At 51.2% G+C, this 25,844-nt stretch overlaps 1 protein-coding gene across 1 annotated transcript in view; it reads left to right on the forward strand.

The window, feature by feature from the left end:
- PACRG (parkin coregulated) overlaps positions 1–24,425 on the forward strand; it is a 403,478-nt gene extending 379,053 nt beyond the window's left edge. The window contains exon 5 of the mRNA XM_054697962.1: positions 23,961–24,425. Coding sequence (XP_054553937.1) covers positions 23,961–24,121 — 161 coding nt within the window. The 3' untranslated portion in view covers positions 24,122–24,425. The remainder of the gene's footprint in view (positions 1–23,960) is intronic.
- The last annotated feature ends 1,419 nt before the right edge of the window (positions 24,426–25,844 follow it).

Raw genomic sequence — 25,844 nt, forward strand, 5'->3', positions numbered from 1 at the left:
CGCCAAGGAGATCCCTGCAGCCAACAGTGTAGAGTGTTTTGCCTTTGTTTTCTTCTATGTATTTTATATCTTAGGTCTTCCACCCAAGCCTTTAATCCAGTTCGAGTTAGTTTTTGTCTGCGATGTGAGCTGGCGCTCGAGTTTCCCCCTTCTGTCTGTGGCTGTCCAGCTTTCCCAGCACTGTTTGCTAAAGAGACTTGCTCTGTTGTCTTCTCTTGGGCCTTTTGTTGTAAGTCAACAATTCACTTCTAACTGTTCACGTCTAACTTTTGGAAGTCTCTGTGTTTTTCAGCTGGGACACATCAGAGAACAATTTTTCTGGGTGATATAATGCCAGAGACTGGAGAGCCTCTGGAGAGGCCCTGTAGGCAAACACCGGGTTCAAGGCCACTTCTGGTGCTCCTTGCAGGGGAAAGCAGACAGCATGCTCTTCCTTGTTATTTTGCAAATTCTAATGAACATTTTAAAAACCTGGTCCCCTCCGTGCTATCAAAAGGGGAAGGGACCCCCCCCTCTGGGCAAACAGAGCCAGGGGTCATGTCCAACCCAGCCAGGAGGGCTTTAGCCCTGGCCTCCCCTCTGGCCCCACGTCCGCCCCCCACCCCCAGGCTACGACAGAGCCAGGCACCAGCTTTGAGGACCACTTCAAAGTTCCACCTTCTAAATTCTGACTTTCTTTTTGTATAATCACTCAAAACAAACACCCCAAGTCCTAACAATTCGCACGATGCCTTTTCAACACTTGAAATTAAGTGTCGCAGCAAAGAACACCAGCCGTTCTTGTCCTGGGCGGGTGAGATTATTTCTCACTTGCTGACATAGAGCAGCGGCCGAGGGCGCCCAGGGCGTGCCCGCCTGGCACGCGCCATCTGGGATCCTCACACCGGGCCCCGAGGTCACCGCGATTTCCCGAGGACAGGGTCGGGGAGCGCTTTCCTTGGCTTTGCTGTTCTCTTTGAATAAGGCTTTTGAGGAACTAGACCTTCCTTTTTTCTTTTCCCCACAGAATTTAGATATTATTCAAACAACATTCACTCTGGATTATCCTTTCAGAGTTTGTTTTTCTAAATAAGAGACTCAGCCGGTGAGAACGGCGAGCGGCCGAGCCTCGCTGGGAGCCCCAGGTTCTCCTTAATTGCAGTTTCATCTCCTGCACTTGAAATTCCAGCCCCCGGGAGTGTCTGAAGTGCAGCCCGGAATGATGCTGAGATTTTGGTCCCCGCGGCTGGAGAGCCCCCCACCCCCGTTTCACCCCCCCTGAATGCGGATAAACCACCTGGGGCAGGACGAGGCAGGGAATAAACCCACCTCCGGGGAGATCCCCCCCTACAGAGTCCTCCAGGCGAGGACGGCTCCGCCAGGCCCAACGTCTGAAATGTAAAACAACCCTAAACGAATTTGGCAGTTGGCAGACCTTTGCGAGGAAACTAACAAAAATACGAGTTTCGTGGGGCCACATTTATGACGCTGAGTCACTTTACGTGGCCCTTAAAATCTGAGCATAAAATTAGTTCTTGATTTTCTACGGAAAGTTGTAGCGAGGGAACATTTCACCACCACGCCGCGGCCCGGCTCTACCACCCGACGCCGGTGGCCGACTCCTGCCAACTCCTCTGCCCGAGTGCCCGGGAGCCCACGCCAGACTTAGCCACTGACCCGAAGTAACGACGGGTCGGGGTGTGCAGGCAGCAGGCCCCGTCAAGCTGTTTTCGGGGGATGAAGGGGAATGCGGGCTCGCCCTCCCGCCGTGACTCGGCGCAGCTGCCCTCCGGGGCAGGTGACGGAATTGCCGGGAGAGCAGGAGGACGCGGCTGGGGGCCCAGGGTGACAGGAGCCCGTCCGGGAGGGCAGGGCCGGCAGCCAAGGGCTGCGGTGACCGGGGTGGGCACCAGGTGGGCCGGGAAGGGGGCCGGAGTCCACCCTGGCACAGGCGCCAGCTCTGCCCCGACACCAAGGGTCCGCGGGTGCCCCAGGATCACCTGTGCCTCCGTCGCCTCTGCTTGTCTTCACGGCCAGCCTCTCCCGCCCGGCCAGACGCGCTGCCCCAGGCAGCAGGAAGGTCTTTCCTTCGCCCCTGCCCAGGCCTCCGGGCACTGGCTCGGGCGCCGGGAGGGTCAGCGTCTGCCACCCCCTCCCCCAGTCACTTTCCCTCTAGGTAGCATCCATCCGGTTCCCACAGCCTCCCTCCATGTTTCTCTTTTTATGTTGTTTTTCAATACTTGAGATCATATTTGAAATAGAATTACACGAAGGTTAAGTGCGCCTCATAATTACTCTAGCTCCGCAATGTCGTTCTGGTAAGTAAGTCCAGGGCGACGCCAGCCTCGTGCCCACAGCAGTGAGGGCGCGTCCGCCGGGGGTGCAGGATTGTGCCCCAGGCCTGGGGTCAGCCCACCCACGGCGCTGGTCCCAGGAGACCGTTGTCACCATCCCCGTTTGCCCACTGGGTTTGCCACCAGCTCAGGCCTGCACAGAAAGGGCTGCCAGCCCTGGGCCCTCACCACACTGCCCTGGGCCTGCTCCCATTGCTCTGGTGAGCATGGAATTCACTCGGCGCTTGCACACACACACACACACACACACACACACGCACACAGCCATCACCCGTTCCGGGGGTCAGTTACACTCATCACTACTCTGTAGGACAAAACCTTCCAAGTGCCCGGAATTGTGGATTAGCAGCCAAACTAGAGCCTGGAAGTGGCTGTGACCTAAGCCGCCAGCAAGAAGCAGACCCGCGACCCCCCACCGCACCCTACCTGCCCGGCGCCTGGCCAGCTCACGGGGCAACACTCACGGGCCTGAGCCCCAAAAAGGACGCTAGGAGGGGCACCCCTTGGCAGGCCTGTTAGCCGATCAGGGGACGCCGGCGCATATGCAAGCCGGCCCAGCCCCTGCCATGGCACATCCAGTCCCTTGTGGTCACGAGGGGTGGCCAGTAAGGTGCTCTCCACACAGTGACCTGAGGCCACGCTGAGCTGGTCCTGCCGCCCGGGTAGGGAGCGCTCCGCGGGGTGGCTGCCTCCCGGCCTCCCTCTGCCCCTCGGGCCTCTGCTTTCCCCGCCGAGGGTTCTCGGCCACGGCTCCTCCTGCTCCCCCGGCTTCCTTGCCAGGAGGCGCTGGCGACTGTCCAGCTTCCAGATGTTTCTCTCCCAGTTCCTCCCTCCAATGCCAGCTGAGGCCTCCGTCCGCCACGTGCACCCCAAGCTGTGTCCTGCACCCCCTGGCCGGAGTGAGCAGAGCTGGGCCCCCTCGGCCTTGCGCCTTCGCACCTGCGGCGCGAGCGCGACATGAGGGCCACCGGGCTATCCCCACGCGCCGCTGGGCGCCACTCGGCAGACCGTGCGCACATCCGGAGGGGAGCCCCGGGCCAGGCGCGGGCTGGCCGGGCGGCGCGGCGGGCTGCGGGGCGACGCGAGGCCCAGGGAGGCGGGGAGACCCGCGCGGAGAGCTGGGGGCCAGCCGGAGGGCCCCGGGGCAGGGAGGGACCAAGGGCCGCGCCCCCTTTCCAGGCGCCGAGTCCGGACACCCGAGGTTCCCCGGCCAGTGTCTGGCGTCTTCCACAGAACAACATTTTAATAAGCCGAGGCGTAAATGACTCAGAATGAAGCAGGAAAGTTTGGGAGCAGCTGCGTCGGGCCGGGGTCTGTTTCCACGGTGTGTGATTCTGGGGTGTTTCTACCCCCTAAATGGCACCTTAATACTTTTTGATACTAGTGAATAATCTAGACCAGATTAATCTAAAGTCCTGTTTCTTCTGATTCCTTGAAAAGGACCTTTCTCCATTCCTTTCAAGGGCTCCGTAGCAGCGGAGTCTGCCTTCCGAGCAGGACTCATTGACATGAGTGTGTCACCTCACACTCTTAAAAGGGTTTTTTTCAAAGAAAGGAACAGCTATAGATCGATCCGGAATGTGAAATCAAACCTGGAGCTAATATTTAGACATCTTCCTAGCCGATGGATGAATTATTCAAGTCACCAGAAAAGATTTCCATGACTTTCCTTTATTCTTCCTATGAAAGCTCTCACAGCAAGAAGTTTCTAGAGAATCCTGCGAACCATGTTGTTCTCCGGAGCTTTTCATGACACTTAGGTCATGAGCAGTGATCAACCATGAGCAATTGATTTCAGCCCAGTGATCACACGGGGCCTCCATCCCTCCCCCAGCAATGGCGTCATTGCACACACACGGCTCACACCTGCTCACACCTGCTCGGGGTGCACACAGCCGACTCTGCGCATGACAGTGCACTGGGCTGAGCCAGTGGATGGCCCCTCCAGCCTCTGTCTCCATCCTGCTCATCCAAGAGGCTCTACGGTGAGCAACACCCGCAGGACAGCAGGGGCTTGGAGGCCTTCACCGGCGTGTCTGAGTTACCCGAGGCAACAGCGACATCAGAAACTGCCTGTAGACATGGTTCTTGAGATCACAGAGATGCAGAACTAAAATGTTTATCTTCCACATAAGAAATTAGGAATTACATGCTGATAAAGCAGGAATACAGGCAAACAGCCAGCAGGACCGGTGGAGGAAGTCAGGCCAGGACTCAGGAGGTCACGTATTAGGTGTGTTAGGTCTGGGTGTGGCTAGAATATGGGCTCGTGGTGTTACGAGATTTTTTTCAGGGAAGTTTTAATCATTTTTGAAGATTAAATGAGGATCAAGAAAGTCATGTTTTGTTTTTTTTTTTTGACATGAGTGAAGAACATAAAAGAGTTAATCACAAAAAGGAAAGAACAGTACAGTCGACATTTTGGTATAGTCTCATAAATCTAATAATAACCTCTCTGGCACTTTCCTAGTTTCCAGTTCTAACCTAGATTTTATTTTTGCCAAGATGTTATCCAGTCTGATGCCTCCAACAGCAATTACAGAATATGATTCAATTATTTCTTTAAGGAAAAAAATGAACTTTTTTTTCTGATGGGAAACAAGATATTTAAGGGGAAATGATCTAAACCCCCCCCCAAAAAATGCAATTGTTGTAAAAATAGATGAGGAAATTGTACTTCTTCATATTAAAATATTTTTCATAAAACATTAAAAATATATTAATGAGAATTTAATCTCATACAAGAAAGTTAATCTGCTACAATAACATTTTATGTATGTTCATATGAAATTGCAGGGGAGTGAAACAAATTATGTCATCATAATATTGTTTCGTATCCCCTACGGAAATATTTTTATAAAACCATTTAAAAAGCATATTACAGAGGGGGAAAATCTTAGTGAGAATGATATACCTTTAAATAAGTTATTTTCACAGAGAAAGCAAAGAAAATTACTAAAAACAAAATTTACATTTAGTCAATAAAAGTCAGGTTGTCAACACTGGTCTCACTTTCTCCAAAAAAATGGCAACTCACGGAAAAGAACCAGTGCAGTGAGAACCTTTAAAAAATATTTAAAGGGTTAGATAAACCTTCTTTTTGATTGGACAGCCCTGTCCGTCCTTGCATTTAATTTTTAGCTATAATGGTGACTCAGAATTACAATTTGTACTTTGTTAATTTCATAGAGAATTCCCAAACTGCATATAAATATACGTACGTCACATGTGAACTAATACCTGTGGGAATGCAGTTTTCATTCAGTTAAAGAATAATTCTTAATATTTTTTATTTCATCTTGTCTCATGTGTATCAGAATTGAATTTCTTGGTGAAAACGTACATAAAGACCTTTGGTTATTTTGAATCCAGTGGTTAAAATTTCATACATAGCAGTCAGACTTACCCTCCTGTGCAGCCGGCTCCTCATCTGTAAAACTGTGGCTAATAACATTACCATTCAAGAGGGTGCTGAGAATTAAAATTAAGGCAGCTAAATGTACAAAAGAAGCTTAGCACTTCCAGTGCCCACCGTAAGAACTACATGCTAATTCTTTTTACTGGGTAAGAATTAAAATTTAAGGCACAAACTTCCCGTCGTAAAATAATTAAGTCCTGGGGATTTATTGTAAGTTTGGCTAAGCACCATGACTATGGTCAACAATATTGCATTGCATATTTAAAAGTTGCTATGAGAGTATATCTTAAAAGTGCTCATCACAAGAAATAAAAATTGTGCCGACGTGTGGGGATAAATGTTAAATGGACTGCCCGGGGTCATTTCACGATGTGAACCAACAGAAGATCAGTTATGCCATGCACCTGAAAATAACGCAGTGCTGTACATCAGCTATACCTCAATTAAGAAAAAAATTAAAACCTAAGTCAAACCATAGGAAACTGACGTTTTTGTTGAATAATGGCAATGTCATCTTGTTAAATATAAAACAATGTTTCATTGTTCTTATAGGTACATGCACGTTAAAAAATCCTTTTTAAAAAGGTTTATTTATTCATGCACACAAGAGCTGGGGTGCAGGCCAGAGGTGCGGGGGGTGAGAGGATTCACCAGAGACAGAGTGGGGAGCAGAACAGGTGGATCTGCTGAAACCCACTGCCGAGGGGAGCAGCGGGGAGAGTGGAGAGGCCTGCTGTGTCCTGTGGGTCAGCTCCCTGGCCGGGGATCCAACTCGTGCTGCAGAGGCTGCTGACAGCTTCCTGGTGCTGATGCTTTTGGGCCACCAGGGAGGCCCACATTAAAAAATCTTAAATGCATTATAGTTTCATCCAAATTTTTCTTTTCTGTTACTCTGATTCTCTTAGGTACAGAGAGAAGAAGGGCATGTACCCAAATATATTTGAGACCAATGTAACCCCCAGAGAGTGGGAGGTAACCCCATCCTCAAGTGGTTACGGGGCCAACCATGAGGAGTTTGAGTTCACCAGGTTTGACCCTCCTGACCGCCAGGGTGGAGGTACGAGCAAGGCCTCGGCTGCAGCTAGACCAGTGATCTAACCACCTGCCCCGTGTTCTCAGCTGGCAGTGGGAGGTTTGGGACATTCGTGAACGTACCATGAGCGCCTAGAGCTGACCCTAACAGGGACGTGAAAGAAACCAACAGCCTTTGGACGCCTGATAACCATCAAACTGAGGACCCAGTGCTTTGTATAGGTAGTTCATTTAGTCCTTACAGCCACCCTGTGAGAGGCAGCCAGGGACATTTTAACAGATATTCCACTAACAGCAGGGCTGAGGCCTGCTCGCAGCCGGTAACCGGCGCTCTCCACCTATGGAGCCTTGTCCAGTGTTAGGGCACACTCGCCTGGGTACCTCGCAAGAGCAGCCACCTGTGAGTCTTTGCCCCATCATCAACCTCACAGAATCCTTTAAGGATCAAGTCAAGGAAAATAAATGAAACTCCTGGCCGATGCTGGACTCCAGATTTCCCCAAAGGGCCAGTCCGGTCCTAGCAGCATGCTCCTAGCTCCTGGCCCTGTTCCTGACCTCCTGTGCGGTCAGAAGTTTGGCTAACGCCGCCCCTACCAGCCACGGCTCCCTCGCTGCGCCCTCCCCACCACAGCCCTGCCAGGGCACCCTCACAGCGCCCCCACCCCCAGCCCAGCCATGACGTCCTCTCAGCTGCAGCTCCGCCTGGGGCAGCCAACCCCAGGTCTCCAGGCGCCCCCCTAACACCACCGCCTCAGCTTATTGGGAGAACTTGGAGGCTATTTCTGGGGGGAAGTTGCAGCAACTTTCTGCAGAAAACACAGACCCCAAAGTCAATTCCTTTCCCCAAACTCAAATTTGCCATCTTATACTCATTAGGTTTTTTTTAAGCGGAATAATGGAACAAATAATGGAGCACGTGAGTGCCTTTCGTTCCTTCAAGGCAAAAACAGGACTTAAGGGAATTTTGAACTTTAAGTCCTTTTATTGACCTTTGGGTTTTGATATGGGGGGCTGGGGTCCTGGCGAGGTGGTGTTTCACAAGATGAAAGGAAGGTTTGAAGACCAGCACTCGGCTGCCTCAGGGCCTGCGGAGCCTGCCTTGTATTTATTTCACCTTTTAGATATTTCGCCTTTTTAATTAGGCCTGCAGGTAGCTTTCCAATACGAGGAAAACAGCCCTAAATGCTTCACACTGATTTCTGCTTACTTTTTCTTATTTTATAACATTATTTCTCAAACAGGTTGTAATTACCTAAAAGGAAGTGAGAAAAGTGAAAGAATCCCAGACAGCTCAGAACGAAAGAGCACTTGCTCCGAATCCCTCTCCAAGGCATTAGACCAACCTCAATTAATTGCACGGCCCGTGGGCTGTCAGTCTGTCCTTGCAATCATCAGTGCCAACCAGACATTCAAAGCCCCTTTGGAGTGTTTACTTCCACCTTAGAACCTGTGCTCAATGTAACGTGCAACTGCTGCTGGGAAGCTTCCCCCCATGAGCTCAAGTGAAGCGGGATGTGGGGGGAGGGACTTTCCCACCTATTATTCGCTAAAGGGGGGCAAGTTCATCTTCCCACCGCAGAGCACCATTGACACAGCTGTGTCTGTTTGAGCCTCACACACACCCCAGTCCTCCTCGCCAACGTGCCGTGACCCGAGGTCAGGGCGGAGGCCGTTGGCAGGGCCTTCCCGGCGGCTCAGCACAGCTGTCCGCACGGCCCAGCCTTAGACAAACAGCAGACTTGGGTTTCCACTGCTACTGGGCTTTCACCTTCGGCGAGAGCAAATGCCCGGGCTGAGCGCCACCTGCATCCTCCGGGGCTCTCCTCGGGAACCGAGGCCCCTGTAGGGGCAGGAATGGCCAGAGGGCAGGTTTTCTATGATCCAGCAGACCGGGTAAAGGAGGAGTCAGAGTCCTCAGGGGCTTTTTGCAGGCTTTTATTGGGGTTCACCAGGTATGTGGCAGGCAGGGGGGCCGGGAGGCTGGCAGTCCTCCCAGCCCCCAGCAAATCCTCACTCTATCTGGGCTCTCCGGCCTTCTCTCTGCTTCTCTGCTCTTCTGTTCGTACTGCAGCTTCTCGGCTTCTGCTGGTGTCCCCGTGACGCCGCCCTTAAAAGCCCTGTCTCAGCCCAGGTGAATCCCATCTACCTAGGCCCACACCCCACTCCAGGTGCCGCCATCAGGCATGCATTCAGGACGGCAAGGATCCATCATCTATCCTGATGGCGGGAGGGCAGAAAAGCCTGACATTTTTTCCTTACCCTACAGTCCCTCTCCCCGCCTCTGCCTCCCAGCCTGGGTACCTGGGGTTGACACTCCCAGGATGCTGTCACCTTTTGGGGTTCCCCACAGAGTCCACAATGTGGAAATGCCAAACAAGGTGAAATCAACTGAGTAAATTCTGAATGTTTCTGTTTAACAAATGCACCCTTTTCACACACGCATCAAAATAATAGCAATTTTCTGTATGGCCTCAGTTGTAGATACTGTAGAGTCTTGGCATAAGGCCCTTGTAAACATGAGAGCCACACGGCACCAGGGTCAGGCCCGTGACTGGCCTGGTAGGTCGTTGGGCTCAGTCCTTCATGGCGTGACCCAGAAGGCAAGCTGACGGGGGAGGGTAGGCAGCCACAGGAGAGAGGTTTCTAGAAACCTAATCACCATGCATGCCCCCCCCTTCTGGAGATGATAACCAATTAACTTATTCAAAGTAATGTGCTGATTTCCCATTTTCTCTGCATTTCTTAACTCCCTCGGATTCTTTTCGTCCTGGGGGTACCACTGCCAAGGGCGCCCTTGGGGTTACAGTGGCCCCCAGCCATCCTCCTGCTCTCTGAAGCTATGCTGTAGCACCCACTGCCGTAGGAAAACCCAGCCCCAGACTCATCCCTCAAACAATGGGTCTGAGCCCCCACTTCCAAGATGGTGTAAGAATCTGTTGCCGAGACATCCCGACAAGGGGCTAAAGAAAAGAATGGGTCATTCTCAGAGGGGAGAAAAGCACACAGCACAGTAGAAGCCTTGCAAAATATTAACCCTCCTTAGTAATTAGCAAAATGCTAACTAACCGTAAAGTAACAGTTTACTAAATTGGAAAACAAAATTGTCCTGATAAACCCCCAGCTGTGCAGAGCAGGCGAGCTCAGCTGTCACCGCTAACATCATAACCTTTCTGGAAATCAGTACAGTGGAGGCGGACTGATGGCTACAGCGTGTCCCTGCTCCTGGAAGCAGTGACCTCCCTTCTGAGAACTGTTTCAAGGAAGCAGAATGAGAGCAAAAGTCAACACACACAAAGATGCTTGTTGCCTCATGGCGTAAGACCCTGAAAATCTGGAAGTCACGGAGGTGGCGTGTAGGGGCAGGAATGGACACAGGGCAGGTTTTCTGATCCAGCAGACCTGGTGAAGGAGGAGTCAGAGTCCTCAGTGGCTTTTGCAGGTCCTTTATTTAGATTTACCAGGCACATGGCAGGCAGGGGTGCTGGGGGGTGGGGAGGCCGGCAGGCCTCCCAGCCCCCAGCAAGTCTTCACTCTTTCTGGGCTCTCCAGCGACCTCTTTGCTTCTCTGTTCTCGGCTTCTCTGCTTCCCTCTCGGCTGCTTTTGGTGTCCCCGTGACGCCGCCCTTATAAGCCCAGTCTCAGCCCAGGTGAATCCCGTCTACCTAGGCCCACACACTACTCCAGGGACCACAGGGTCCCGTCATCCATCCTAATGGTGGGAGGGAGAAAATCCTGATGCTTTTACCTTACCCTACATGGTCCCCAATAATTTATCCTCCTCCAACTCCTCAGCTGTTAAATAGTCATTAAAAATGCAAGTTACGTGACGTGTATATATCAGTGCCGCTCACTCCGGGAAGCCCTGCCTCTGCTGACTCGCTCCCACCTCCGCGCTGTGTGCTGGGGGGCTCCTGGGGGGCCCTCAACAGCCCAGCCCAGCCCACAGACAAGTAGATGCTGGTGGCCTTTCAGGGCCCCCGATCACCAGGAGCCTATGAGCAAGGGGACTGGACATGCCAGGAAGGGCCCGTCCACAGAGCCTCCTCGGGCCCTGATTTCTCAAGTCTGCTGTTGCTGCTCCTCCCGGCCAAAGGCTCCGTGAGAAAACCAAAGCCTGGACGCAGGCGCCATCCCTTGCAGACCTGCAGGCCTGAGGACATGGGACTCGCTGGCAGCCGCCTGTGCAGGGGTGCTGCACCCCGAGGTGCAGTGTTCCCAAGAGCCTGGAACTGAGTGGAACAAAGGGTCTAGTCTTGGACAGATGGCGGGCCCTGGGGGGGTCTCACTGGGGTCCCTGCAGAGCCCAGGTCTCTCCGCCCACCCCAGGCGCAGGAGCTAGCCTGCTCACCGTGCGCCCAGCACCCTCCTCCCACGACATCCGCCCCTGTGTTCTTGGAGCGCAGGGTCAAGACACAAGCATGTGTGGGAGCTGGGCCAAGGCCAGGAGCCCTGAGGTCCCCCCATCCTGAGGGGCCCAGGGCCATGCTGTGAAGAGGCTGTGAGGGCAGGAAGGGTTCTCTGGGCTCAGAGGCCAAAGGCTCAACCAACCTCCGCAGTGACGTTGGCAGGTGGGGCTATTTTAGCTGTGAAATTAAGGAGCAGGGGAGTGGGTGCCCTCAACCCCCCTTCCATCCCCTCCCTGCCCCGACAGGCTGTAGCTAACAGCCGGCAGCCCTCTGGCCCCGTCTCTTTCCCGAGGTCAGCACAGGCAAGCAAACCTTTGTCTTCCCTCTGCCCCCGCCACTTGTTTGATATTAAATGGGAATAACAACATAATAGCAAATATCAGATGCCTCCAAACACAACCAGGAGAGCCAAGCACGCATTCTGCTGCCAATGCTAAGTCCCATCTTGACTTTGCAGTGACGTCGGGCACAGGTTCACGTTGAAAAAAAACCGAGTTTTCCCCATGGCCTCCTGGGACTGCACCCCGCACGGTCAGCCAGCAGCCCGGGGGACAGGCTCATCCAGAATCGCGCTCCTGAAGCAGAAAGACGGGGACTTTGCTGCAGGGAGGCACATGACAGCCGCGGCGCCGGGCAGCCAGACCCCGCCATCTGGGGAGGCCCATGTCTGATTTTTCCCACTCATTTAGGCATCAACATACCGGAGAGAACTGGGACTTGGGGAAACTGTAGAGTATAAGCTCAGGCCACAAACTGTTGGCTTATAAAGTCCCACAACTGTCAAATATCTTGATCAGAGACACAAGCAGGGCCCAAGAGACTAGTCTAGAATAGAACCACAAACTGAGTCTAGAGCGTCCCAAAGGAGGGCGGAGCTCTGCATGCCTGGGAACACAAAGAGGGTGAGCTTGTCTCTGAAAGAAAGCCCTCATGGGTGACTCCTCCTCTGAGTTGTTAAGTGAACCCCTTTTAAAGCCATAAACGTGTGAAGCTTGCTCCTTCAGCATCTGGGGCTTCCCCACAGCTGAGTTAAATTATGGTCCAGGGAGACTGATACCAGACCAACTGCACAATGAAAAGTGCTGAAATTTTTCAGCAGCTTGCTCTCTTCATAAAGATGCAGCAATATTCTTTTTAACCCTCAGTCCATCCTGCCAGCAGGCCAGGGCCTCCTGAGCTGAGATTCGAACCCTCCATCAAGCAGAAACCCCTGTGCAGCTTGTGGGCCACGAGGCCCTGCTCCTTGGGGTCACAATTGCTTTATTTCCACACTGCCTTTGTCTCGACTCCCCCACTCCAAGCCCTGACTAAGAGAAAGCAACTGTGTGCACCCAGAGGAATTTTAAGAGATAAAAATGTAACGTGGACAAATAAACATTCTTTATTCTGAAGCATCAAAAGTCAGCATATTTCACCTATCAGCGTTTGCAACAAGCTTTAGTGTCAATTTGAAGGCAGAGCCAGTTGTGCTGCCAGGACGGATGAAATGGTCCCACTGTTGGTTTACCCACCATTTAGATACCTCGCTCTTTTTCTTCCTGTACCATGTAGTGGAATCTCTGGACGTCAGCAAAGCCCTGAGCATTTGGAAACATACTGCTGGGCACTTCTCACATGTGCACCTGGACGTGCTTAACTCACCAGTCCAGGAGCCGATAAAAGTTGATAGTTAAAGCTTCAAAAGCAATTTCGAGGTTGCTTTAAACTGAGACAGCTGTAAAAGGCTTGAAGGTTTTAACTCGATCACTTTTACAGCAGTTAAGTGAGTGTGGCCGGCAGACTGCTTTGATTTATTCATGAAATAGATTATTTTTGCATTAATTGAGCACAGTTGATGAGAAAGAATCCCACTCTGTGAAATTTCCAGCTAATGGTTTGGAAACCTGTTTGAATTCTGCGCCCGATAATTCATTCTAGAGTTTTCAGGGTCAATAGTGTAGGCAAGTCGAGATAGATCGCAGATAATCGGGGAAGCAGCTGGTCCCCGATAAAGTGTTCTCACCTAAGTACTTTCAGTGAGCTTATCTACATCCTTATTTTCTGCAATAGAACAGAGAGAGAATCAAGGCCACAAAGTGTTTTCAGCTGTGGCTCCACGCCCCTATGGCTATGCAAGCTCTTCATCTAGAAGGATTTATCTTGTTGGTGGGGCGGCCGGAAGTGTGGACACAGGTGGCCGGCAGTGTGGACACGGAGCTTCTGAGTTCATATTTCGTTCCACTAATGAAAGTTCTAACAAATACAGTTTGAAAATACACCTCCCTTGTCGACTGTGCTTGTGGATAATGCGTTAGAAATCTGAGATTTCTTTTTTCTCTTTGTGCCTCAGTTACAGCACCAAGAAAAGTAGAACTGAAAATAGGTTGTATCATTAATGCCTCCTGGAACTGGGAGGGTGTGAGAGCAGCTGTCATTCTGGCTCCATTTTCAAAGTTTATAGCATCGTCTAAAAGAAGCAAAATTATTTCCAACAGGTTTGCATCACTCCAGAAAGCAGCAATCAATATTTCCTTTCCAATTGAACACAATTATATGGCTGTTTCTCGAGCTAGCTAAAAAGTAGCATGTGGCTTTGTAAGAAATTATATTCAAGAAAATTTAGATACTAAAAAAAAAAACACTCAAAGTCCAGCTTTCTCTTTACCTTAGAGCAAAGGCTGCTAATAACATGAATGAAAGAATCTGACTTTTTCCTTTTGGAAAAAGAAAGGATTTTTTTCTTCTCAAATTTAAAGGTGATTTGGGCAAGCTGCGCTTTATTTTTTTTAAGATTTATTTTCTTTATTTATGTATACAAGAACTGGGGCGTAGGCCAGTGGAAACGGGTGGGGTGTGAAAGGATTCACCAGAGACAGGGTGGGGAGCAAAACAGGTGGATTGACTGAAACACACTGCTGAGGAGAGCAGTGGGGAGACAGGAGAGGTCTGCTGCACCATATGGTTCAGTTCCCTGGCCGGGGATTGAACTCATGCTACAGTGGCTTCTGAGACTTAACCCTTTGCACTGCCAGGGAAGCCTCAAGTAAGCTACACTTTAAATCCAGGAGCACTTTGGGAAAGAGACAGGCCTCTGACTTGAGACCCTCCATGTCCTTAAATTCTTCTGAACAAAGCCTTCTAAATTCACATAAACACTATTTTCATGAATAAGAACTCGCAGGTTTGTACATTGTGAATAAAGAATTTTTTATTTACAAGAATCAAGAAGTCGTGAACACTACATTTAACAAGCAATTATCTAGAGCTTGAATTTGTGAAATAGTGAAATCATAGAGTGTTTGTCTTTCTCTGTGTGGTTTATTTCACAAAGATTTTACCCACTAGGTCCATCCTTGTTATTGCAAGTGGCAGGATTTCATCCCTTTCTATAGCTGTATAGTATTCCCCCCCCCTCTCTCTCTCTCTCTCTCTCTCTCTCTGTGTGTGTGTGTGTGTGTGTGTGTCCTCTTCTTTATCTATTTACCAGTCAATGGACACTTAGGTTGTTTCCAGCTCTCGACTACTATAAATAATGATCCAGTAAACATGAGGGTTGCATATATCTTTTTGAATTAGCATTTTTGTACTTTCGGGACCAATACCCGCAAGTGGGATAACTGGATCTTAATTTCCTGAGGCATCACCCTTCTGCTTTCTATAGTGACTGCACCAATTTACATCCTGCCCCCCACCCCGTACAAGGCTCCTCTTCCCCCCCAGATCTGCTCCAAAAGCACTTGATATTTATCTTTTAGAGCATCACCACTCTGACAGGTGGGAGGCAAATATCTTGTTGCTTGATTTGCGTGTCTCTAGTAACAGCAGGTGGGGAGCATCTGCCCCTGTGCTGCTGACATCTGGATGTCTTCTTTGGAGAAGAATCTATGCAGATCCACCACCCATTTTTCTTTTTTTTTTTTTAAGATTTATTTATTTTTATACAATAGCTGGGGTACAGGCCAGAGGCATGGGAGGGTGAGAGGATTCACCAGTGACAGAGAAGGGAGCAGAACAGGCAGACGGACCGAAAGCACTGCTGAGGGGAGCAGCGGGTGAGACAGGAGAGGTCTGCCGTGCCATATGGGTATGGCCAGGAATCGAATCCACGCTGCAGAGGCTGCAGACAGCTCCACAGCGCTGTGCTCAACACACTGGGCCACTGGGGAGGCCGCCCACTGCCCATTTTTCAATCAGGTTTTTGTTGCTGTTGTTGAGTCTTACGGGTTCTGCCTTTATCTTGCATCTTTTCTCTTGTTGGACACATGCTAGACAAATGTCATCTCATCCTTTTCCTGGTGGTCGGCGATTAGGGGCGCCCCCTGGTCTGATTGTGCTAGAGCCCCCCCCCCCAGCAGGGGCCAATGGCATGAGCACACTGGCTCTCTGTCTACATTTCTCTCTTGTGTACGTGAAGCCCTGCAGCATCCTCCTACCTAACACCTACTGAGCCCAGAACATCACACATGCTCACCAAGGGGTTGGGGGTGAAGTTAATCCTAGGATTTCCCCATTGAAATCAGTCAGCCTTGCTTCTTGTCTTCCTGCACATATCTCTGTAATAGAAGGCTTATTTCAAGGACTTTTTTATGAAATAAAGATAGCACAATAGTTCATATCATTGATGGAAGCTCAGATGAGCAGGTGACTGCCCATGCAGCATGGGTGGATTGGCTGCAGCAAGGAGAGTCTCACCCCTGCCCATCCCACATCCACTCAGCGAGACCCTCTTCCCTCATGACATCCTTGTCTCCAGGGGGAAAGCTTTCCTGCAGTGGAAAGACAGCTTCTCCCAGCTTGCGTGTAACCTGTGTTGACATATGATGCTTGGACATTTCCTTCTGTATCTTTCGATCATCTTTCTTGTTACCCTTCAGCAGACACCTACCCCAATTTCTCTTTCTCAGTATCCCAGTGTCACTCCCGACCTGTGTCACTTTGCTGTTATTTCACCACTCTAAAACTCAGCAATAATCGTTAGCTCAGAGGGCTTAGTTTTAGATGACATTATGCTGTCATTTAAACATCATTATTGTTGCTATTATTATTCCACTGTGAGGAACACCAGCAGGGAATATATTTAGGACAGAAAGCTGGTTAGAACACTCTGCTCCTTTTTGGATCTTGTCTGCTCATTGTAGCATGTTGGTCAACAAGAAAAGAGAGAAGCGGACCTCCCTGGTGGCACCAGGGCTTAAAACGCAACCTATGAAGCTGTACACAGCCTCTGCAGCACGAGTTCGATCCCCGGCCAGCCAGGGAGCAACCCACATGGCGCAGCAGACCTCTCCTGTCTCCCCACTGCTCCCCTCAGCAGTGTACTTCGGTCAGTCTTCCTGTTCTGCTCCCCACTCTGTCTCTGGTGAGTCCTCTCACAACCCATGCCTCTGGCCTGTACCCCAGCTCTTGTATGCATAAATAAATAAATCTTAAAAAAAGAAAAGAAAGGAAAGAAAAAGAAAAAAAGAAAAGGAAAGGAAAGGAAAGGAAAGGAAAGGAAAGGAAAGGAAAGGAAAGGAAAGGAAAGGAAAGGAAAGGAAAGGAAAGGAAAGGAAAGGAAAGGAAAGGAAAGGAAAGAAAGGAAAGGAAAGGAAAGGAAAGGAAAGGAAAGGAAAGGAAAGGAAAGAAAAAATAAAAGAGAGAAGCTTTCATTTACAAGCATGAATTTATCTCAGCGCAGGGGCTGGATCTCTTGTTAAAATTACCCTGTAGAGTGACAAATCCTTGCACCCATCTGGTTTTGCTCAGTAGAACTTTCAGGTCAACACAGTTATCTCAGGGATGACACCAACTCACCTTTTGTCATCTTGACCAAATCACTGTTAACTGCATATATAGAAATACCCTTCCATACCTTTGGTCACTATCCTAAGAACTCAAAATCTGTCAAGGTTTAGTAAAGCAGATAGATTTAGCAGAATGGAGTCACTTTTGGTAACATGTCAACAAATAATCTGAGATTTTGACAGTGTTGTCTTTCTTAACTAGAGTTGATTATACAAACATTTTGTCCTTTCAGACTTCCTTAGAACTGAATTTTCAAGCTGAATTTTGTCCTTAGATTTGTGTTTACCTTGAAGAATTGAATGGTTGCTTTGTGACCATCTGACAGTTGAGATACAATCCGCCCATTGACTAGCCACTGCTTTCAAGAGTTTGTTGGGAGTTATACTGTGATATTATAAAATACAATGTTAGAAAGTGTAGGAGCCAAAGAACACCCACAATTCAGCCCCCTCTATGTCCAGGAAAGATCACTGATCCCAGGGAAATTAAGTAACTGTCCTTTGTTAAACATCCGCTACATTATTGAGTAATTGTAGTGCATTTATTTGCCTTGAAGCCCAGTGTCCTTTCCACTCTATCGCTACACCCACTGTTATCATTGTTAATTTCTCCGAGAAATAAATCGATTTTGCAGTTGGAAGGTGGCAATTGTTTAGAAATACCCATCTATCGGAAGGAAAATTTATATAGTTAATTGACAGTTGGGTCAGGATCCAAGGTAGTATCAGTTTCACACGGCCTTAATGCCCCCTCCAGAAGATGAACACCTTTCCTTGAGCTTTCAAAACGATGACGGCTCGGTAGTCCCCTGCCTTAGTCACCCAGCTCCAGTGTCAAAAGAGAGGAAGGGAGAGACACCCAGCTGGGAATGGCGGGTTTGCTTCAAAGCTCTTATCTTCAGAGGGAAGAACTCTTGTGAATTTCATTAATGTCAACAAGATCTGAGAAGATTTGAAGCATTTAAGCCCGGGGGCCCCTCTAGTACGCCAGATGCTGTGGTTAGTCTAAGTTTTTGGTTTCAAAACCATTGCAACTTTGATTCACGCCCCCATGAACCAAGGCTTTGGAAATATCCTTTGTACTTGATACTCCAGGGTATGTTGAGAACCATCATTTTCCAAGAGAATCAGGCAGCCGAGGAAGCCATGGCTAAGTTTAGGCCAAACACGGAAATGCCCAGAATTCCAAATGGGGTGACTTGTGTTTTGGTTGAAGAAAAAAATAGGATTGATCCTTTCAAAGCAACATCACAAAACTTACAAAAAAAAATAAATAAAGAAGCATTTCCTAGGATTCTAAGAACATCTAACCTCAAAACACCTCCCAAAAAGGCTTCCTTTCTCACTCAAAGTAGAAAAACAAACGTGGCCCTACACTTCACCCCTCTCTTCACTTTCTCCTGCGTTCCCTCATCTCCAGGGATGTCACCGGCTCATAGTTGTTTCCACCAAATTTTTACATTATGGGAGAAACCCCTTTTATTCCAAAATAAGTCATGTCATCTCTATAAATTAAATTAAATCCAAGCTAACCAGACATAAACAGGTATTTCTGGCAAAGCAGATGTTGAGGTTTTAATCTAGGTCTTGGAATTGAAAATATCTTAAAAGATAAGATGCATCTGTGTCTCTTTTCTCCCTTTGTTAATTCAGATGAAAAAGAAAAATCTCAAAACAGCGATGTCTAAACTCATGAACATTTTGAGTTACCGTTTTAATGACCTGGGATCTTTTAAACAAATCCCTTTTGAAAAATATTTGTTCCACTCCACCAAAAAGGGCCTTTCCACTCATGCCACTGAGTGCACAGGAGTTAGACTTTGGGTCACCTCAATCTGGTGACTGCCCAGTCCTCTCAACCTCTAAATCCAAAGAGAAAAGTCGTTCAGACTCATCCAACAGGAAATCTGTGAGGGTCTACCTCACGGGAGGTGTCTCATGAAGTCACCTTGCAGCAGGCCCAGCCACACCTGTCAGGGCCTGAGTCCCGACCGCGGGGCTCCCTTCTCTGCTGGCGATACGTCACTGCCCGCCAGGAGAAGGAGTGGGCCCTGGCAGAGGCTGATGCCACCTGCTGCAGGTGCTGACAGGTTGGGCTTTGACACTCTTGAGAAACAAAACAAAACAAAAAAAAAGCCATTTCTGATCCAGAAAGGAAAAGTGTGGTTCTGCTCTTGGCACCTGTCTGTCTTGACTTCCACTGCGTGCTGCCTCAGGGATGCTCCCTGGCCTCCCTGGCGTGCCAGTCTTCTCACCCGGCCACGGGGAAGATGCAGCTCGCTGCAAGCCGCTGGGGGATGGTGGAGGCGAAGGCCAGGCGGGCTGTGGACTGGGCTTGGCCCCGGTTTCCACTCAGACACCCAGAGGCACGGAGGCCATGCCCGCAGCACATCACACCCTCCCCCACTGGGCCAGAGAGGGCAGCAGCCTAGGCGGGTGCAGCCAGGCCTGACCCTGCAGCAGTTGCTGTCACAGCTGTGGGCCACGGCGGTGTCTGTATCAGCCTGAGGCTCATGGACACTGGCTGCCCGGCTCCCTGTGTGTGCTGCCACAGGCTATGGTGACTGGCTCTGTCAGGTTAATCATCTTTTTATTTGAGATACTTGCTGGTTCCTGCAATTACTTAAAAGTGCTGCTGGACACTTCAGAGGTGCCCCTGGCATCACGGAACTGGAGCTTCAGACGTGACCGTCAGTGTGAGGGGCGTCCAAGACAACACTGGGGCTCCATGTGGGTCCCTGCCCATGGCTTCCTCACTCACTCAGGAGACGTATTCAGGTTTCCCAAGTTAGCATTTTCTCCAAGTGGCCCCCCACTTCTCACAGGGGAGTGAAGTTGGTATGGGACTCCCCCACACATGCGTGGGACGGGTCCACATTGAAAAGACCAGAAACCAGAGCTGGCAAGGATGTGCAGAGAAGGGCTTGGGTGCCCGGAGTGGGGTGTAGGCTGGCCAAGCCCCCATGGAAAAACAGTGTGGAGGTTTCTAAAAATAGATCTGCCAGATGGCCCAGCAATTCCACTCTCAGGGCCTGCCCAGAGAATACAAAACCCTTCATTCGGCTGCCCCCGTGCTCATGTGCACGCTGCACAGTGCCAGGTTGCTGGGGCGGCCTGAGCGCCCAGGCCGCGTGCACCGGTCTGTGGTTGGCACAACGGAGTGGCCCACGGCCGCAGGGAAGATGGAGTCTTGCTATTTGTGACAACGTGGATGGAATTGGAAGGGACCATGCTCAGCAAAGTGAGTCAGAAAGAAAACACTGTAATTTCACTCATATGTGGGATATAAAGGGAAAAGGCAGAGGGACAGACAGAACTAAACCAAATCAACCCCTCAGGATCCAACTGCAGGACTGAGGCTCCCAAAGGGGAGTTTGGGGGTGAAGGGGAGACGCGCCCTGGACTGGGGCGGAGGCTATGGGTGTATCGGTGGTGAGTGTGGTGACACAGACCTGAAGAGGCTCAAACCTAAGCCCTAAATTACACACAGCGCTACACCCCAAGGGTACCTTAATTTAAGAAAAATGATTTTAAAAATATTGACTCCTCAGCCTCTACAAACACCAATTCAGGGGTAGTTTTGGGGCAGCAGGTGGAGGGGGGCAGATGCTCGCCCCCAGGGACCGCCTCTGTTCCTCTAGAGATCTCAGCACTAACAGAGGCCTCCCCCTGAAATCATGCCCGCTTACTCCCCAAGTCGTCACAGCGGTGCAGGGAGGTTTCATCAACTCGGCAGAACGTGATGCCTCGTGCAGTTGGACCGAGCATCTTGTTTCCTCTCGCGGACGCCCAACAGAGTCCTTCCGTTCTTAAATCGCTCGTTGTGCGTTGCTTAAGGACATCTGTCTATTTAAGACTCTACCAGAAGGCACTGGATTCAGAAACATCCGTGTTGACCTGGCCTGCCCGTCCACCGCCACGCCCTCGGCTGCTGCTCTTCATGTCTCTCAGATGCCATGTGCCGGCTTGTCTCAACCCCTCGCAATTCCAGGGGCGAAATGTGTGTCCCAGTCTGGTGCCTGGTCACAGCCAACTCCCAGGCAGGGCCTCAGCTCCTGAACACCACGTGTCCCTGGGGCCACCGCAAAGGGAGGTCATGTTGGACATGCATCCTGACCAAAATGGCGTCTAGAAGCGGAAGCATCCAGACGGGGACAGTTCTACAGAGGCTTAGCTAGAAGTAGAGCATATGGATGCTTGAAGAGACCCCTCCCACATCAACAAGCAGTACAACGATGCATTTAAACTCACTTGCCCAGGAGCAGCTTCCCAGCAGCAGGGACATGTCTGCTGCAGGAGGGAGTCTCCAGGAGGAGAAAGGAAATCCATGTCGTCCTCTGCTTGCACATTATCCCTTTAGAAATGCAAAGTCTGCTTTAAACCTCTGCTCTGTGCTGTTTGCTTGGTTATAAATAAAACATATCTTTTCCACCATCAATGTAGCTCTCCAGCGACTGGACATAAAATAGATTCCTCACTCCCTAAACCGAAATGTCATCTTCCTAATCATAATTGACAATTGTAAATAACCAGCTGGTTTTTTTAAGCATCCTATTCTCATAAGCATATTTTCCAACAACATCATATGTGTCTAAAAACAGGGAGCTCAAGTTAGTCATCTCAAGTTCAGATGCTCCATGACACTGACACGCAGCAGTGTTGAGTTGAGACCACGTCGTCACCTGCCTCCTGGTGGGGTCAGACACTGATCTGGGCCCCATCACCGCTGCAGCCTGAAAAATAAGGCATCTGTTCCATGTGTAGCCTTTTTCCGCCCCAAGGATACACATTCTGCAGCCACAAAACATTCCCAACTCCAACTCATTTTCTGAATAAGCAGCTTCTGTTCTGCTCTGCTCTTTTTATCATTGGGGTTTATACACTGTCAAAAAACAAAAAAGCTACATAGTTTACTAACTCCTACAGTAAAATATCTTTTAAGAAGTAAGAATGGGTTATTATTGGAATAGCGTGCTCCTTGTCCTTATAGTGTTCTGGAAGGCGGTGGAAAAAACAGGGTGTGTTAGCTTCCCATTGTGCAAAGACTTTCCAAACCCCTCTGCCTCCATCGGGAAAATATGCCCATCCGTGGTCTGTTCAGATCTTGACCTTTTGACTAATGCGCCAACACAGGCACCGTTTATTAGTGACTAACTGACGAAGCTCGGTCCCAGAGGAACCAGAGGAGGGTTGGTGGAACTTAGCATCATTCCCAGCCGCATGTCCTTGCGCCTGATGGGGGCGTGCTGGGGGTTCGCTGGCCTGTGCGATGTAGGCCGCGCTGCTCCCCTGGACGGAATCCTGGGGAGCTGAACCAATCCTGCAGAGACCATGCCCCAGGCTGGTCCCATAATCCCGGCCCCTTTTTCTGACCCTTTGGCTCTTTTGTCCCACCTGTAACAAATATCAACACACAGTCCTCCTTCTCTCTGAGTTCCACCTCCTCCTCTCTGAATTCTGGAAAGTTCCTCCAAGTGGATTATACCACGTCATCCTCCCCTCGAGGACAATCTGTGCTACCTCTCTTCCAGAATGCTGAGTAAATTTTTACAAAATAAAGGCTTTTTCTGTTTTTATGATTTATCTTTTGCTCAAAAGTAACATGGCGAGAATCCTTTGTTCAGAAGTCTCCGGCCCTGCTTCTTCTCTCACGCCCGTCCTTGGAGGTTGGGAGTCATTAACTGCCCGAAATATCCAACTGTTGCTGGATTTTCTGAAACTGTAACTGAAATCCAGCTTTTGCTGCAAAGCGTGGCTCCCGCCGCGCGCAGGCAACAGCCCTGGTGGTCACAGTGGCCTCGCCGGCCTTGCCCTCGCTCTTCCAGAAAACTTTGCCTGCTGTCCCCGCGCCTGGAAAATGACCAGAATAGCAACTTGTCTTCTCTCGGCTACAGAAGACAGAGATACCCTGTCCCCGATAACTGGAGGGAAAGACTCAGAGCGTCGTTTTTCTCATTTCTTATGTCCACCTTCAAGCAAGTTAAACATTTGAAATGTGACTAAATCACACCCCTCTGGCAAGGTCTGCTGAGCTGCTCCCCTTGCCTGGGCCTCTGCGCCTCTGTCCCCCTGGCCCGGCCTCCCTCAGGCCCTCCGCGCTGGTCACTGTGAGCCGGGCCCCGAGGTGCCTGGCTCGCGGAGGCTGGACCTGGCGGCCTTGGGAGTCCCAGGCAAATGCAGTAGGAGGGCCATGATGACTGTGATTAGAGGGAAACCGCGGGGTTTTATTTCCTGGATTGAGGCCAAGGCTCCTGCTTCAGTCAGACTCCCACCCCGCAGGTGGGAGTGGGTGTTTCTTATCTGCATGGTTGAGGTGGCATTTGTGGGGTACCTCAGGCAGGGTACCCCAGGCCACCGAGGCCTGGAAGTCCCACCCCAGGAACCTGAGGCAGCCCCTGGCCTGGGTGAGGGCTCAGACTAGCCCTCCCGGTTCTGGGGACTCTCTCACACTGGCAGGGGCACAACCCTCCACAAGGGACAGCTGTCGTCCACACGCCGGGTGACCAGGCAGGAGCAGCCACCCCAGGAAAGGCCGTTGCTCCCAGCCCTGCCCTGGCCTGGTGCTGCACCCTCCAGGGCCTAAACGGCCAAGCGACAGGGCCAGAGAGCTCCCTGGCCCCGGGTGTGGAGACCCGGCGGGCTGCTGCTCTGCCTCCGTGGCCTGGGCTGGCTCCCGACCCCCGACAGCGGGTCCTGAAGGTGCCCCGTCAGGGTGTCCAGTCCCAAGCACACTCTGTGCAACGCCGGGCCTGAGGGGGGGGTCTCTGACCCACCAACTGCCTTGTGGCATGACTAACCCTCGCCCACTCTGTCACCTCCAGAGTGGACAGCAGCTCTCGCCAGCTCCAACAGGGACGTGGCCATCCGTTTGTATGTCCATTACCCTCCCAAGATGCTGCAGATCCGCACTCACGGGACAGGCCCACACCCTCACAGCACACAGGCCCGCGTGGGGCGTCTCGGGAACAGCTGATAGTAACCGGCTTCTTTGTGTGTTTGCATGAACCAGTTAACTCGGGAGACGGCATCGACTACAGCCAGCAGAAGCGGGAGAATATTGGCGACCTGATCCAGGAGACCCTGGAGGCCTTCGAGCGCTACGGAGGGGAGGACGCGTTCATCAACATCAAGTACATGGTCCCCACCTACGAGTCATGCTTGCTGAACTAGCGGGGGGCTGCCGGGCGTCGAGCGAGGCCCCCTTAGTCTCTGATCGTCTGTCTCCGCTGCTTGTAGCATCTCCTTGTTTGTGACTCTCCAGCTGCTGAAAGTGGCTCATGGGCCATGGACTGTTAGCCCTATTGAGAACAAGGCTTCCCAATACATAAATAGTGCCTGTTTCCTAGATTACAATAGCGTACTGTGCTTATTTGTTCTAAGAGAAGAATCGCTCCTTTATCCAGCTCCTACAGAAGCTGGGTCTGAGTTAAACCTTCAGTTGTGTAGACAATAAAACTATAATTTTCATACGCAATTCAGCAAGTGCTGTTCTGTGTCTGCCTGCCCGAGGGTGATGTCAGAGGTGGTGAGAGAAGCGTTTATGCCGACTGCTTAATAGGTGTTTGTCATGGAGAGAAACCTCTGCCGCGGTCCTGAGCAGCGGGGGCTTCCGTGCAGCTGCGGGCTCCACACCCCGGCCCGGCGCGAGGCCTTTGGCCCCCGGAAGCGCCGCAAGGCACGGGGCTAGCGCTGCGGGCCGAGGTCGGGAAGCGGGGCTGTCGGGTTACGCTGGGCGGGTGGGCAGGGCAGGGTTAGGTGAACATGACTGAAAGACCAGCTAGTTGAGTCCTTGACCCTCCACATCGGGACGGGCCTTGCTGCGGCCCCAGCGTGTCAACAACAATGCCATCTGGCCGCTTGTGGGGCTTTCCATCATTTTTGAAGATGAGCTCCAGGCACCTGACGACCCATCCTTCTGCCTCCTCCCATGAGGTGGACGGGCTCGCCCACCCCTCTCTGTAGGGCTGAGGTGCTGCTGGGCACTGTATTAAGACCAACAAGAAAAAGAAAAAAAGATGTGCACTTTCTCACTCGGAGAAAAGCAAAAGGCAATCAGCCCGACGAGGGCTTCTGGGCATGGGGGCGCCTAAAACTCAGCCCAGAAAGCCTGAGCACGCTGGAACCCCAACTGCACCCCTGAGCTCGTCCGTGCCCTGGCCAGAGACGCAGAGCCCAGAGCGTTTCATCCTCCCGCGAAGCACAGCCTCTGCACGAAGGCTGGTCAGGGTAGCCGGCACCTGCCTGGCTGATTATTGAAGACACCTGTCCCAAAAGGCAAACATTAAGGGGAACCCGGGTCATCGCTGAGCTGCCGGGATGACCGGGGCAGCGTCTGAGGAACACCACCTAGCTTCCGGAAGCTTCTTATAGGATCAAGGGAGACGCACTGCTGGGCAGGACAAATGGGCCTTCCTGTGTGATGCCTTGAAAAGATGGCGCTAAAAGTGGACATGGCGCGTGAAAGCAGGTGCTTCTCCCCGGGGTGCCAATCCCTTACACCCGCCCTCCGCGGTCCTTGCGCCGGCCGTGGGATTCAGCGGCCCCCAAGGCCATGAGCTGGCGGCACGTTTGAAAGTCCTACTGGAATCTCCTGCCCGGCCCTCCCAGGATGCGCAAAGCCCCTGGTCTGCATAGACGCGGGCCAGGCCTCGCCCCTGGACCAGGCTCCTGAAAACGCCTGCCCCACGCAGCCTCGGCAGCCAGGTGGCCGCCTCCCGTCCTGCTCTCACTGATGCCGCCGCGGCCGGGGAGCCAGCCGGTGGGGGGGGGGGGGTCCTCACACCACTCAACCTTTTATTTCAAAGAGAAACAACGGGTGGATAACAGCCGCTGGCGGCCCAGCCCGGCAAGGCCACGTCAGTCTGGGAACCAACCAGTGCGGAGCAACCTGCAA

The sequence above is a fragment of the Talpa occidentalis genome, unplaced genomic scaffold, assembly GCF_014898055.3.
Source record: "Talpa occidentalis isolate TD23 unplaced genomic scaffold, MPIMG_talOcc4v2.1 talOcc4.2, whole genome shotgun sequence".
NCBI lineage: Eukaryota > Metazoa > Chordata > Mammalia > Eulipotyphla > Talpidae > Talpa > Talpa occidentalis.